This window comes from Hyperolius riggenbachi, chromosome 11 (assembly GCF_040937935.1).
Source record: "Hyperolius riggenbachi isolate aHypRig1 chromosome 11, aHypRig1.pri, whole genome shotgun sequence".
Classification (NCBI taxonomy): domain Eukaryota; kingdom Metazoa; phylum Chordata; class Amphibia; order Anura; family Hyperoliidae; genus Hyperolius; species Hyperolius riggenbachi.
The window spans coordinates 224186113-224202363 of NC_090656.1; the positions used below are offsets into that span (position 1 = coordinate 224186113).

The 16251-nt window shown below is 47.8% G+C and overlaps 1 protein-coding gene across 1 annotated transcript in view; it reads left to right on the forward strand.

The window, feature by feature from the left end:
• Positions 1-16251, forward strand: part of TTC17 (tetratricopeptide repeat domain 17) — a 152488-nt gene that overhangs the window by 119781 nt on the left and 16456 nt on the right. The window contains exons 17-20 of the mRNA XM_068261821.1: positions 7-141; positions 7108-7352; positions 10548-10710; positions 12789-12909. Coding sequence (XP_068117922.1) covers positions 7-141; positions 7108-7352; positions 10548-10710; positions 12789-12909 — 664 coding nt within the window. The remainder of the gene's footprint in view (positions 1-6; positions 142-7107; positions 7353-10547; positions 10711-12788; positions 12910-16251) is intronic.

The window sequence follows — 16251 nt, forward strand, 5'->3', positions numbered from 1 at the left end:
CTGCAGGTCCATGTCATTCCCACCTAAAAGATGGAGACCACAGTTTACAGAAATACTTCCAGGCTTATTCACAAGAAGAACATACAAGTTCTGCAGAGCCGGGGACAGGCTCTAGAACACGCTCCTCGCTGCACCTGGACAGTAAGCACTATTCTAATTCCTTTCAAGGATTGACAAGGGCCCTCAGCTCACAGAAAGCTAGAGGATGCGCACAACACCTCAAAAGACAAGATTGCTGGTTCCACATATTCACAGACATGGGTAGGACCCCAGCCGGTGGCAAGGTCAATCTCATTTAGGGGCACCTACACTAACAGTGGATGCTGTTGCACGGTGTTGGACTGAGAGGGGGAAGAGCTCCACTTGCTGGCCAAGCAGCAGTAACCCTGAGTTATCACTCCCAATAGAAACCTGCAGCAAGTCTTCACTGTGGGCAGCAACACCTGATTACTGCTGCTTGGCCAGCAAGTGGATTTTCTCAGCTTTTCCGGCTCCCAGTCCGACACAGCTGTTGCATTCTAAACATATGAGAGTGTCGCATATCTGGTAGAATAAAAGGCCTCAGAGCAGACTTACCTGAGGTCATCCAAAACCTGGTAGGATGTAAAGCATTTCCCTGGTTATGTGCGTGAGAGGGTGGAGGTGTCATGACACTCTATGGAAAAAAGATACAGAGACAACGGGAACCCATATAGCGTAGTATGTTAGTTTTAAATGAATGGAACAGATATACAAAAATTACTACTTACAAAGGTAGGTTGCATGAGGGGCAACCAGCCACTCTAAGCAGGTGGAGACAGTGAACCCGACTCCACTTGTGGTGTCCAGAACTGGACTGGGTGCTTTCACTCTCCTTGGTAGAAAAGACTGACTGGCTATCACACGGTGTCAACAATGTAAGGCCGGAGAGGTACCCCTCCAACCTCAGTAGGGTGGGGGTAAAAATGCATAATAGAGATAAAGAGGTGCCCAGATGTAGATAAAACTAGTAATAAAAATGAAAAAGGTGAGTTGGCTTTCCACAATAATGACAGTCTCATATTACAAAAATGAGTTTATTTAGCACAGGCAATGCGTTTCCCGGGTAACAGCCCGCTTCCTCGGGCCAATAAAAGTGCCAGAACAGAATCAGCCAAAAGCATTGGGCGCCCCGTGCTTTTGGCTGAGTTTCTTAATTACCGTTTTTAACTCAGTTTTATCTACACCTGGCTGCCTCTTAAACCCTATTGTATCTCCCTGATTAGTGTTTTAGTTCCAGAGGTTATTAGGCAACTTTTCCCAAAAATTAGCGTGAGCCTGAATTTGCATATCTCTGTTGGCTGTCAATCCATGTGTGGTCAGACATACAGTCAGTGGCGACATGGAAACTGAGGCCTGGAGTGTGGAAATTCAGACGTCTTCCATACAGGGATGTGTGAAATTCAGAATGTGAGGTAGCTGTTTTCCAGGTAGTTCCAAAGAGTCTAGGATTCACAAGGAACATGAAAGAAGACCAGGAGCCAGTGGTGCAGTATGTCTTGTTATTTTGAGTTTTATGTGCACAAGGGTAGGTTCCAAGATTGCAACCACCAACAGAGCCTGCAGAGAGATGCCAGTCTCCACATTCCAGTGGATGCCTGTACCTGCTCAGGCTTTCCAGGTACTGTTGGACAGGAGCTGGATGGTCGCCCCCCTAAGAGGTAGTCTACGTGTGCGACAACCGCCAACCCCGCCTTACTTTGCCACAGTTGTCCTTCAGGTATCATGCATTAGAGGCTTCTGAAGGTGATTGCACTATAAGCAAAGTAAATGTTTAGGTTGACATGATTAGGTTTACTTTTATGTACAGTCGATAAAAAGTATCAATTTTGTGCTGGAAGTCAGGGATTTTGCTGCCACCACTCTCCAGGTTGAAATGAGGTGGAGAGACCTTGGAACTAGCTGTTCCTAAAAGGCAAATTAAGAAATTTCACCAAGCATTGCTTATTAGTAGGAGGGCTTTTCAGTCTCTTTAATCCCCCTATACATTTCTAGTGGTTTGGGTCACCCCAAGCTGCTTGGTTACTCTGTTGTACTGGTCCAAGCCCTATCCCATACAGTCATATCAATCCCTGCCATGTACTGATGAGGACCAAAAGCCCAAAACAGGCTGTCTACATGTGGGGTTGGTGTGGCTGTGTAATATATAAAGCTATAGGCTTGCTATACACCAGCAGTTCTGGATGCTTGTCTGGCTTACAGGGGCGAAAAGAGATAATTTGCATACTCAGTAATTGTGCATTGTGGGTAACCACAAATGTTCACTTATAGCTGAATTATTGCAAGTTTCCTTCTGTTTTAAGAAGGCAAATTTCACCAAGCATTCCTAAAAGGAAGAAAGGGTTATTTGCAACCTAACTAACCAAATCGAACAATTTATAAAGATAAAACAAGGCGGTAGCTTACAAAAGAGTGCCTATAATGCAAATATACATATATATTCTACATACACACATATTAACCACTTTGTCCTCCTTGATGTAGTTCTACGTCAAGGAGGACATGTGCGCTCCCACGGGCGATCGCGCTCGTGCTCGCGCGCTCCCGGTCGCGGATCGTTAGCCCAGGAATCAATGAATTGAGCCATGGTGCCCGATCACTGATTCCTTTCCCCCGCAGAAAAAGCGACAGCTTCTCTCGGAAGCTTCGCTTTTTTTGACTCCCATGTCCCTCTAAGCCAGGGGTGTCAAACTCAAATCGACGGAGGGCCAAAATAAAAAACTTAGACCAGGTCGAGGGCCGACAAATATATTTATCCCCTCACCTCCCCCCCCCCCCACACTTTGGAATGATCACACAACACCCCACAATTTGCACTACACGTTATAGCCACCGTGCAAAAAAAAAAACAGCCTCAGTATAGGGAGGTAGCTATGTATAGGCGACCGCTGTATAGGAAGCCAGGTATAGTGGCCCCCAGTACAGGTAGCCAAGAATAGGTGCCTCCACTATAGATAGCTAGGCATAGGTGCCCCCAGTACATGTAGCCAGGCATAGGAGCCCCAGAATATGTAGCTAGGCATAGAAGGTGCCCCAGTACAGGTAGCCAGGCATAGCAGATTCCCCAGTATAGATAGCCAAGAATAGCAGGTGCCTCAGTTTAGGTAGCCAGGCATAGCAGGTGCCCCAGTTTGATAACCAAGCATAGCAGGTGCCCCAGTTTAGATAACCAAGCATAGCAGGTGCCCCAGTTTAGGTAGCCAGGCATAGTATGTGCCCCAGTTTAGGAAGCCAGGCATAGCAGGTGCCCCAGTATAAATAGCCAGGCATAACAGGTGCCCCAGTATAGATAGCCAAGCATAGCAGGTTTCCCAGTTTAGGTAGCCAGGCATAACAGGTGCCCCAGTATAGATAGCCAAGCATAGCAGGTTTCCCAGTTTAGGTAGCCAGGCATAGCAGGTGCCCCAGTTTAGGTAGCCAGGCATAGCAGGTGCCCCAGTTTAGGTAGCCAGGCATAGCAGGTGCCCCAGTATAGATAGCCAAGCATAGCAGGTGCCCCAGTTTAGGTAGCCAGGCATAGCAGGTGCCCCAGTTTAGGTAGCCAGGCATAGCAGGTGCCCCAGTATAGATAGCCAGGCATAGCAGGTGCCCCAGTATAGATAGCCAGGCATAGCAGGTGCCCCAGTTTAGGTAGCCAGGCATAGCAGGTGCCCCAGTATAGATAGCTAGGCATAGCAGGTGCCCCAGTTTAGGTAGCCAGGCATAGCAGGTGCCCCAGTTTAGGTAGCCAGGCATAGCAGGTGCCCCAGTATAGATAGCCAAGCATAGCAGGTGCCCCAGTTTAGGTAGCCAGGCATAGCAGGTGCCCCAGTTTAGGTAGCCAGGCATAGCAGGTGCCCCAGTTTAGGTAGCCAGGCATAGCAGGTGCCCCAGTTTAGGTAGCCAGGCATAGCAGGTGCCCCAGTTTAGGTAGCCAGGCATAGCAGGTGCCCCAGTTTAGGTAGCCAGGCATAGCAGGTGCCCCAGTATAGATAGCCAAGCATAGCAGGTTTCCCAGTTTAGGTAGCCAGGCATAGCAGGTGCCCCAGTTTAGGTAGCCAGGCATAGCAGGTGCTGCAGAAAGGAAACATTACAGGTTTCCTTTCATTTTGGTCTAATTTCCATATATTTGGAGCCAGCAGTTTGTGTATGACAAGCAGCCCTGCTATGCCTGTCAGGGCTCTGCAATTTGTCACACACACAGCACTGTAAGGAATTCTGTGTCATCTGCTCCTGACTGCAGAGGTCATATACCCCCTGAGCAGATGACACAGTCTCCCTGAAAGCACGATGATTTTACACCTGGGTGGCTGGGGGAGAAGACGCTGCCTTGAGCAAAGTTACGCAGCTCTCTCTCTCCCATAGCTGCTACTTCCTGGTCTGGTCGGAGTTAGTGAGGGCGAGCTCAGTCAGCTGGATGCCTCTCTCTCATTGGCTGGAGAGGAGGCACTAGCAGAAAAAAGAATGCCACTGATTGGAGGGCGGGGGAAAAGAAGCTTGATGCTCACTGTGTAGCCGCTCGAGAAGTGATTTCTAAAAGGACTTAGGACAGGGCAAAGTTAACCACTTCCCAACTGAGGGGTTTTACCCCCTGACCACCAGAGCAATTTTCAGCGCTCCTTCCATTCATTCGTCTATAATTTTATCATTACTTATCGCAATGAAATGAACTATATCTTGTTTTTTTCGCCACCAATTAGGCTTTCTTTAGGTGGGACATTATGCCAAGAATAATTTTATTCTAAATGTGTTTTAATGGGAAAATAGGAAAAAATGTGGGAAAAAAATTATTATTTTTCAGTTTTCGGCCTTTATAGTTTTTAAATAATGCATGCTACTGTAATTAAAACCCATTAAATGTATATGCCTATTTATCCCGGTTATAAAACCGTTTAAATTATGTCCCTATCACAATGTTTGCCGCCAATATTTTAGTTGGAAATAAAGGTGCATTTTTTTCAGTTTTGCGTCCATCCCTAATTACAAGCCCATAGTTTATAAAGTAGCAGTGTTATACCCTCTTGACATAAATATTTAAAAAGTTCAGTTCCTAAGGTAACTATTTATGTATTTTTTTTAAATTGTAAATTTTTTATTTTTTTTTTAATTACAAAAAAAAAAAAATTGGGGAGTGTGGGAGGTAAGGAGTTAATTTTTTGTGTAAAACAAGTTTATTTGTGTGTAAAAAATGGTTAGGGTGTAGTTTTACTATTTGGCCACAAGATGGCAACATTACCAATTTGTTTCATACGACCTGCAAGCGTCCTTCCGGACTCTTGCAGGAAGTAGAAAGAGGCTGGGACTTTGTTATTTTTTCACAATGATCGCGCTGCTCAGCCGAGCGGCAGCAGATCATTGCGGGGCTGAGATCAACGAACGGGAATGGATTTTCCCGTTCGTTGATCTCTGGGCGAGCGGGCGGCGGCGTGTTTACTAGCGGCGGGCGGCGTGCTTACGAGCGGGAGCGCGGACAGCGGCGGGAGTGCGCAGAGTACGGATTTCTCCGTCCCTGGGGGTGAAAGGATGGAAAAAGGGGCGGAGAAATCCGTACGCGCGGGGGTAAAGTGGTTAAAATCTCTTGGTGGAGCAGAGCGGGCACGCTAGCGTGGCTGCGGGCCAACTTTGAAAGCACCGCGGGCCACTAGTAATTTTAATTAAAAACACAGCCGCGGACCACTTTTTCTTGAGCTGCCGGGCCAAATTTGGCCCGCGGGCCAGAGTTTGACACGTGCTCTAAGCGTACATGTTACGCTTAGAGTGACGTCATGTAAACAAACTCAAGGTTGCCATCTTGTGGCCAAAAAGTAAAACTACATCTAAAAGTAAAACAAAATTAAAATACACATATATTTCCCCTAATCAAATACTATTTACATCCCACCCTCCCAAAAATACCCACATAAAATGTTTAATAATAATAAAAAAAAATATTACAATAAAAAAAAAACCACATAAATATTTACCTAAGGGTCTAAACTTTTTAAATATCTATGTAAAGATGAAATATTTCTATTTTTTTTTATATATATAAGCTTGTAAATAGTGATGGATGCAAAATGGAAAAAAATGCTCTTTTATTTCCAAATAAATTTTTTTCGCCATACATTGTGATAGGGGCATAATTTAAACGGTGAAATAACCGGGACAAATGGGCAAATACAATACGTGGGTTTTAATTATGGAGAGCATGTATTATTTTAAAACTATAATGGCCGAAAACTGAGAAATAATGAATTTTTTCAGTTTTTTTCTTATTCTTACTGTTAGAATGCATTTACAGTAAGGTAGCTCTTAGCAAAATGTACCCCCCAAAGAAAGCCTAATTGGTGGCGGAAAAAACAAGATATAGATCAGTTCATTGTGATAAGTAGTGATAAAGTTATAGGCTAATGAATGGGAGGTGAACATTGCTCGGATGCATAAAGTGAAAACGACCGAGGGCTTAAAGAGAACCAGAGACGTTGGTAAAACAATTTTTATACATACCTGGAGCTTTCTCCAGCCCCATAAGCCTGGATCGCTCCCATGCCGCTGTCCTCCGCTGCCTCTATCCACCGGTACCGGGTCCCGTAGCTTCGGCCAGTCGATGCATGCGTAGTGCGTCACTGCTGGCGGTCGCAGCCAATTTTCCACATGCACAGGAACTCCTTCATATCCTTACGCATGCGCCTCCATACTACGCAGGCGCATGCGTAAGGATATGGAGGAAGCCCCTGTGCATACGGAAAATTGGTTGCGTCCGCTGGACGTGACGGGACCCGGTACCGGCGATAGAGGCAGCGGAGGACGGCGTCGTGGGAGCGATCCAGGCTTATGGGGCTGGAGGAAGCCCCAGGTATGTATAAAAACTTTTCCTATTTTTACATTTGCTTCGTCTCTGGTTCCCTTTAAGTGGTTAAAAATGGCCCTAGATCCAATAAAAAATCATGTGTGTTTACAAAACTTCACAGATTTTTATCTTAGGATAGCTTCTCTCTTTCACAGTTCTTGTTTGATGGATCTCAATACTCGGGACTATATTGATGAATGATATTGAGATCTGTCAAACAAGACAAAGTGTAATAATGCCCCTTTTTTAGGAGTATGGTTTCCTTTTATGTCTCTCCACAGATATTGTCCTGGCTGAATCCAATAACACAGAGGAACCCGCCCCCGAGGATCCAATGTCGGAAGAGATGTTGGCCCTTGTGGATGAGTTTGAAAACTCTTGGCCTCTGGAAGCCTTTGAAGGGGCTCTGGAGCTGAAGGGGAGACGAATGGACCTCCAGGGAATCAGGGTATTAAAGAAAGGGGCTCAGGATGGTCAGTCGGGCTCCTGCTTCGGTGATTGTGAGGAGGATGAAGAAGCTGAATGGGTACGAAATCTATTATGTCTGTGAATCAGAGTCGTAAGGCAGTACTGAACACACGTTGTATTGTTTAAATCTGTATTTTAGGTTGGTGTTGGTTGGATAATAAAGTCCACTGTACACTATCATATAGGCTTTATATCATGTATAGAATGAACAGTTGACTGATGATGATCACTAGATATGAGTATTGCTAGACCTGCAGAAATGAGACCAGCTATGTACAGAGCTATAGAAATCTCACTGGAGTGATCTGTTTCCTTATTTCACCTGGCACCCACCCACATCAGCCTGCTTACCACCCCTGATGCCCACCCACATCAGCCTGCTTACTTCCCCCGACACCCACCCACATCAGCCTGCTTACCACCCCTGATGCCCACCCACATCAGCCTGCTTACTTCCCCCGACACCCACCCACATCAATCTGCTTACTACCCCTGACACCCACCCACATCAGCCTGCTTACTTCCCCTGATGCCCACCCACATCAGCCTGCTTACTACCCCTGATGCCCACCCACATCAGCCTGCTTACTTCCCCCGACACCCACCAACATCAGCCTGCTTACTACCCCTGATGCCCACCCACATCAGCCTGCTTACTTCCCCCGACACCCACCAACATCAGCCTGCTTACTACCCCTGATGCCCACCCACATCAGCCTGCTTACTTCCCCCGACACCCACCAACATCAGCCTGCTTACTACCCCTGATGCCCACCCACATCAGCCTGCTTACTACCCCCAACACCCACCCACATCAGCCTGCTTACTTCCCCCGACACCCACCCACATCAGCCTGCTTACTACCCCTGATGCCCACCCACATCAGCTGCTTACTTCCCCTGATGCCCACCCACATCAGCCTGCTTACTACCCCTGATGCCCACCCACATCAGCCTGCTTACTTCCCCCGACACCCACCCACATCAGCCTGCTTACTACCCCTGATGCCCACCCACATCAGCCTGCTTACTTCCCCTGATGCCCACCCACATCAGCCTGCTTACTACCCCTGATGCCCACCCACATCAGCCTGCTTACTTCCCCTGATGCCCACCCACATCAGCCTGCTTACTACCCCTGATGCCCACCCACATCAGCCTGCTTACTTCCCCTGATGCCCACCCACATCAGCCTGCTTACTTCCCCTGATGCCCACCCACATCAGCCTGCTTACTTCCCCTGATGCCCACCCACATCAGCCTTCTTACTACCCCTGATGCCCACCCACATCAGCCTGCTTACTACCCCTGATGCCCACCCACATCAGCCTGCTTACTACCCCTGATGCCCACCCACATCAGCCTGCTTACTACCCCTGATGCCCACCCACATCAGCCTGCTTACTACCCCTGATGCCCACCCACATCAGCCTGCTTACTTCCCCTGATGCCCACCCACATCAGCCTGCTTACTACCCCTGATGCCCACCCACATCAGCCTGCTTACTATCCCTGATGCCCACCCACATCAGCCTGCTTACTTCCCCCAACGCCCACCGTCTTCACTGTGCTTACTTACCTCCATGCTCACCCACATCAATCTGCTTACTTCCCCTAACATCAACCCACATCAGTCTGCTTATTTAACCCGACGCCCACCCACATCAGCCTGCTTACTTCCTCCTTTGCCCACCCACATCAGTCTGCTTATTTAACCCGAAACCCACCCACATCATTCTGCTTACTTCCCCTGACCCCCACCCACATCAGTCTGCTTACTTCCCCTGACGCCCACCCACATCAGTCTGCTTACTTCCCCAATGCCCACCCACATCAGTCTGCTTACTTCCCCTGACGCCCACCCTTTTCACTGTGCTTACTTACCCCCATGCTCACCCACATCACACTGCTCACTTCCCCCAACATCCACCCACATCAGCCTGCTTACTTCCTCCAATGCTCACCCACATCAGCCTGCTTACTTCCTCCAATGCTCACACACATCAGTCTGCTTACTTCCTCCGAAGCCCCTCTACATCAGTCTGCGTACTTCCCCGGCGCCCACCCACATCAGTCTGCTTACTTTCCCCGAACCCCCCCACCCGCCCCCCACATCAGTATGCTTACTTTCCCCGAACCCCCCCACCCGCCCCCCACATCAGTATGCTTACTTCCCCTGACACCTCCCCACATCAGTCTGCTTACTTCCTCCGAAGCCCCTCTACATCAGTCTGCGTACTTCCCCGGCGCCCACCCACATCAGTCTGCTTACTTTCCCCGAACCCCCCCACCCGCCCCCCACATCAGTATGCTTACTTTCCCCGAACCCCCCCACCCGCCCCCCACATCAGTATGCTTACTTCCCCTGACATTTCCCCACATCAGTCTGCTTACTTCCCCTGACACCCCCCACATCAGTCTGCTTACTTCCCCCGGCACCCACCCACATCAGTCTGCTTACTTCCCCTGAACCCCCCCCACCCGCCCCCCACATCAGTCTGCTTACTTCCCCCGGTGCCCACCCACATCAGTCTGCTTACTTCCCCTGAACCCCCCCACCCGCCCCCCACATCAGCCTGCTTACTTCCCCCGACACCCACACATATCAGTCTGCTTACTTCCCCCGACGCCCACCCACATCAGTCTGCTTACTTCCCCTGACACCCCCTACATCAGTCTGCTTACTTCCCCCGACGTGCCCCCCCCACATCAGTCTGCTTAATGCCCCCAACACCCACCCACATCAATCTCCTTACTTCCCCCGACGCCCCCCCCCCACATCGGTCTGCTTACTTCCCCGATGCCCCCCTACATCTGTCTGCTTGCTTCCCCCGATGCCCCCTACATCAGTCTGCTTACTCCCCCCCTCCCCACATCAGTCTGCTTACTTGCCCCAGCACCCACCTACATCAGTCTTCTTACTTCCCACATCATTCTGCCTACTTCCTCCTGCGTCCACCCACATCAGTCTGCCTACTTCTCTCAGTCTATAAGAAAGTTTGGATAAGGAGGTAGGATTGGCAAGAGGTCTTCTTAAAGGCGGTGTGAATTATTTTCTACGGCATCTCAAGAGATTGTTATTTATTTATTGGCACAGTTCTCTTATGACTGGAATGTGGAGAACACAGGTGCCATTAGTTCTATGTCAGTGCTGAGTCCCTTAGTCTTTTGAGATATTGCCAAGAACTTCACTAGCTGATCGCTAAGATGTAGATCATTTTTATGATCTTCTGTACTTTGTTACAAATATGCAGATTACTTTTCAAGTCAAACGTCTGAAGAAGCCAAGAATAGACAGTTCGAGAACCGCAGACCTTCTTGAGGGCGCCGAAGAAGAAGTCATTGAGGGAGACCATGAAGATTTGCAAGCGGCTCTTGAAATAAGTGGGCCAAAAATACCTGCTCCAGGGCCTCAAGGTGAGTGTCTTTTTATCCAGTTATGACAGTGGTGACAGTATATCTAAGCCCCTTGAAACTTAATTTTAGCTTTAGGAGCGTCGATATATGCAACTTGTCACGATCGCCCGTTCTCATCACTTGGGGAACATGATCAGTGAATGGGAACGTGTGTTCCCAAAGCAGATCAAAGTGCCTGTAAATCATTGATCACTGATATCAGTGAGATACCAGTGGTCATTGACAAAATGAAAGTAAAAACACACACAAAAATCCCTGTGTACTATTTACAGTACCGTGGAATAAAGTGAGCGGACATCTAGTGGCCAAAATGTAAGAATATTCCTATATACATTAAATTGATAAAATAAATTAATTCCCAATTAATTAACCCCTTACCTCCCTTCCTCTCCCATAGTACCAAAAATAAAATACTTTATATGTGGGTTTTACCCACATTAGCACTTTTATTTGAAAACTATAATGGCTGAAAACTGAGAAATAGTTAAATGTTTACATTTTTTTTCGTTTTATTCCCGTTAAACTGCATATAGAATAAAATAATTCGTAGCAAAAAGTACTACCCAAAGAAAGCCTACCGTAATTGGCGAGATATAGATCAATTCAGTGTGATAAGTAGTGATAAAGTTATTGGTGAATGAAAGGGAGGAGCGCTGAAATGTGCTCTGGTTCATAAGGGGAACACAACCTGTAGTGGTCAAAAGGTTAAACAGTCTAGCCAGCCCTGTGTAATGTGTAGAATGGAACAAGACAGAGGCCTGAAAGAGAAAGAGGCACATATTGCCAGCAGTGTGTAATTTGTAGGCCTGGACAGCATGCTATGACCCGGATAAATGTAAACCTCCATAGATATGAAATATTCATGATTTGTAAGCAGGATGTGATGTCTAGCTTCAAGCCTGTTTTTTCTGCTTTAAAGTACAACTGAAGTGAGATGTATATGGAGGCTGCTATATTTATTTCCTATTAAACAATCTGCTGATCTATTTGGCTGCAGCAGTGTCTGAATAACAGCAGCAAGAAAAGAGGATGATGCACACTTATCCTGTCAGGCTTCCTTATTGCTGGACGTATCCAAAGTAAAAATTCCACAGACATCACACAGCTGAAGTGTTTTGGACCAATCTAGCCCTTAAAGCCAATGGGTACCACATTAAAAATAAAAAAAAGTCAGATACTCACCTAAGGAGAGGGAAGGCTCGGTCCTAATGAGCCTTCCCTCTCCTCTCCCGGTGCCCTCGGTGCGGCGCTGGCTCCCCCGTTCGCGTCCGCCGCCGCAGGGACTTCGGAGGTCTTCGGGAGCACTCGGGCTTCCGAAGACGGGCCGCTCCATACTACGCACGCACGAGTGCGTCATAGAGGGCGCTCGCGCATGCGTAGTATGGAGCGGCCCATTTTCATGAGCCCGAGTGCTCCCGAAGGCTTCCGAAAGCTCCCTTCGGCATGCGGAAGTGGCAGTATTTGACCGATACTGCCACGGGGGATCCTGCGCGGGACCGGGCACCGGGAGAGGAGAGGGAAGGCTCGTTAGGACCGAGCCTTCCCTCTCCTTAGGTGAGTATCCGACTTTTTTATTTTTTAAATGGTAAACATTCACTTTAATCATAGCTATGATAAAGGGCTAGATTGGTCTAAAACACGTCAGCTAAGTGACGCAGGAGACGTGCGCTCTTTGCGTATCTCTCGAGCAGTTGCTGGAGAGATACGTGGCAGGCACACTTCTCTTATGCCAGACTGGCTTCAACTGAGGGAAGTGCGAAGCTGCAGACATCGGAGGACGGCGGCGTGGGAGTGATCAGAGCGGATGGGGCTGGAGGAAGCCCCAGGTATGTAAAAAATCTTTTTAATTTTACAGCTCTGGTACACTTTAAGTATCCATTCAAAGTATAGTCGCTCAGTTTACCCTTCTACCGGATAGATTTGGAATGATTGTACAATCGAGATTGTATCATTGAGGAGTTAAAAATAGGCAGAACTGTATGGATACTTACTATCTTTACCAATTCATTTTTATACAGCAGTGTGAAATAATGTCATTATATCATGTTTTTCTGGACTCCTGTATGATTGTCACGCAGGGAGGCGACCCGATTACCGAAGTCTAGGATGGCCGAGCCCTGACGAATGCCTCAAATTACGCCGGGTGGAACTATCTACAGTGGCCAGTACATGGCTGGCTGTATCAGCTAAAAACATTGAGTAAGTACTCAGGCCTGCAGGCTCAATATGTTTCCCTCTGTTTGTTTCTGTGTGTCGGAGCTCAACAGTAATTAAAGCGAATCTGTAGTTAAAATAAAAATAAAAAACAGATACTTACCTAAGGAGAGGAAAGGCTCTGAGTCCTATAGAGCCCTCCCATTCTTCTCACAGGCCCCTCGTTCCCCCGCAGGCTCCTCTGTTCAAATCTCCCGCTGCAGGAGACTTCAGTAGTCTTTGGAAGCACTTGGAGTGTGCTAGAGAGAACACTCACGTGTGGGTCTCCTCCGCTTCCCCTGTGTGTCCCCATGTGTCCCCTCCTGCCCCACTGTGTGGTCCTTCAGTCCCCTGCATGTCTTTTCTGCTGGCCCTCTGTAAGAACAATCAGCGAAAGCACCGGCTCACCTCATCCAGTGATTCCAGCGGCATTTAGCAACCTCTCATCTTCCACGTGGCTTCCCCTAGTGAAGGCTTCTGCTGATTGCGTCATCAACAGAGGCCTTCACTAGGGGAGCCGCTTGGGTGATGAGAGGTTGCTGATCACCGCTGAAATCGCTGGATGAGGTGAGCCGGTGCTTCCGCTAATTGGTTTTACAACTTTTCTCCAGCGGAGTAGACATGCGGGGGACTGGAGGGGACCAAGCAGGGGGGCAGGAGACCTGGGGGGGGGGGGGGGGGGAGGGCAAGGCAGGGAGTCCCTGACGTCGCAGCAGGTCTGCAGTTCATATCGGCAGGCGATCGTAAGTCGAGGACTCCCTTTCTTCGGAATATAAGATGCAGGGATTTATTTCTCCCCATTTTTGTGGAGAAAAAGTGCGTTATATTGTGAAAAATACTTTATTTCTTTTGATATCCAGCCAATTTGATAATTTGATCGAATCTGCTAGAAATTGATGCTGCAAACAATGCCTGATTAATTTGTAGGCCAAAATTGGTCAATCATGCTGGGGGGAAGATATCTTTCCATCAGTTTCAGGTTCGGAGCACGGCAGTAGCGACATTTGATTTCGGGACGAGCGATGCGCAGTGTAGGCAGCAGTACTCTATAAATGTGGAGCTCCGCTCACACCTCCGTCCACCGACAGTGCAGGAAAGCAGGCTGCCAAGACCTCAGATCCAAGACCGTAGAAAGTGAAGTCCGCACGATGTCGGTAGAATCAATATGGCTTTATTCAATCGTTACACATAACAAGCTAAAAGCCAGCACCACATGCTGACATGTTTCGGGCGTTACACGCCCTTAATCATAGCATAGGCGCACGTGAGAAAGGGTGACTCCTATATAGAGTAAGGTTACACCCGATACCACATGCTCAATAGACCCCACCCACAAAGAAAAGTGCATATAAAACAATGGGGGGAGAAAAGGACACACAGAAAATCCCCACACTGAAATAATCTATTACATAAAAGCATGCATGCATTTACATTCTTATGCTTCTTATAATGCTTTTATGTAATAGATTATTTCAGTGTGGGGATTTTCTGTGTGTCCTTTTCTCCCCCCATTGTTTTATATGCACTTTTCTTTGTGGGTGGGGTCTATTGAGCATGTGGTATCGGGTGTAACCTTACTCTATATAGGAGTCACCCTTTCTCACGTGCGCCTATGCTATGATTAAGGGCGTATAACGCCCGAAACATGTCAGCATGTGGTGCTGGCTTTTAGCTTGTTATGTGTAACGATTGAATAAAGCCATATTGATTCTACCGACATCGTGCGGACTTCACTTTCTACGGTAGGCAGCAGTACTTACATTGACCTGTCCACCGGTAGGCTTCCTGTGACTTCTCTCTGTAGCCGCTGGGCGCCTCTCCCTGTGTCTTTTCTTCCAGGGCGCCTGTGTCACATGACAAATGCTAGAGGCTGAACACCAGAGACCTCTAGTGGTCACATAAGGTACATGCTGCAGTGCCTCTAGTTTTTGGCACATGACACAGGTGCCCCGGACAGGGAGGAGCCCCCAGCAGCTATGACATGAAGACAAACGCAGTCAGATAGGTGAGTGTAAGCTCCTCTGCCTACATTTTGGCGGGAAGGGGGAGGGGAGGGCTGGGAGACCAGAGGGCCTCTGCACCATCCGCGTCCAGCATGCTTCTCAAATGGTTGTTGCTGTTACCTCCAGGTAAAGAAAAAGCTTCACATAGCGTAAAAGTGCTTAAGGGAATAGTCCCCCATTTATGAAAAAATTGTTTAAAAACAGGCAAGGCCTAAAATACAAATACAGGCAGGCGGCTGCGCAGGAGTGGGGGATATCAAACAACTGAGTGCGCTAATTGGATCAGCTAAACACAGCGTTACCCCAGCTTGCAAACCCGCGGAGACCACGGCTCGATCAAACAGTGTAGGCACATGGACCAATCACCGCGTCCGGTGACGTCAGACGTTGCGCCGCTCCGTACCTCCGCCCAAATTGTACAGTAGTCTAAGATATATAGCGAAAATCAAACACCTTATCCCAGCTGAAGACCTACCAGCCCTGGTTCATGCATTTGTATCCTCCCGCCTAGACTACTGCAACGCCCTGTTCATCGGATCTACAGATAAGGTTCTGCACCCCTTACAGCTAGTACAGAATGCTGCAGTCAGACTCCTAGCCAATGCCCCCCGCAGCTCACACATCACCCCAGTACTGCAAACTCTTCACTGGTTGCCAGTAAAATGGAGAATCAATTTTAAGATCTGCCTGCTGACATTCAAGGCTCTACACCACATGGGACCCAAATACATAGCGGATCTATTGGAACTTTATGCCCCTCCACGCACCCTCCGCTCTGCCAACAAGATGAAGCTGGTTATTCCCAGGATACACTTAACATTTGGTGCTCGGGCCTTTTCCTATGCAGCCCCTACTCTATGGAACTCACTTCCACAATCAGTACGAGAGGCTCCTTCTCTGGACAGCTTTAAAAAAAGGCTAAAAACTCACCTCTTTTTCCGAGCCTTTGAGACTGCATAATGCAGGGTCACAGCGCCGTGAGTCCCCAGGGAGAAAAGCGCTATATAAATATTATTGTTGTTATTGTTAGATCCCTCTCTAATCAGATTATGACTTATCTGTTGGGAACATCAACTAGTGTATGGCCACCTTCACTGATCACCTGATTGGAGGGATGACATGACTTCCCCATGAGTTCTGCTCCATGAGCAGTACTCCTATCTGGGCTTATTTAGCTTGGAAAAAAAGGTGACTGGGAGGTGACCTGATTAACATGTATAAATGTAAAATAAATCGGCAATACAATAGCTTGGGAGGTGAGCTTTTTGTCCCTAGGGTTGTAAAACGGATAAGGGGACATGATTTGTGTATGGAGGAAAAACGTTTTTGCCATCTATTTAGAAAG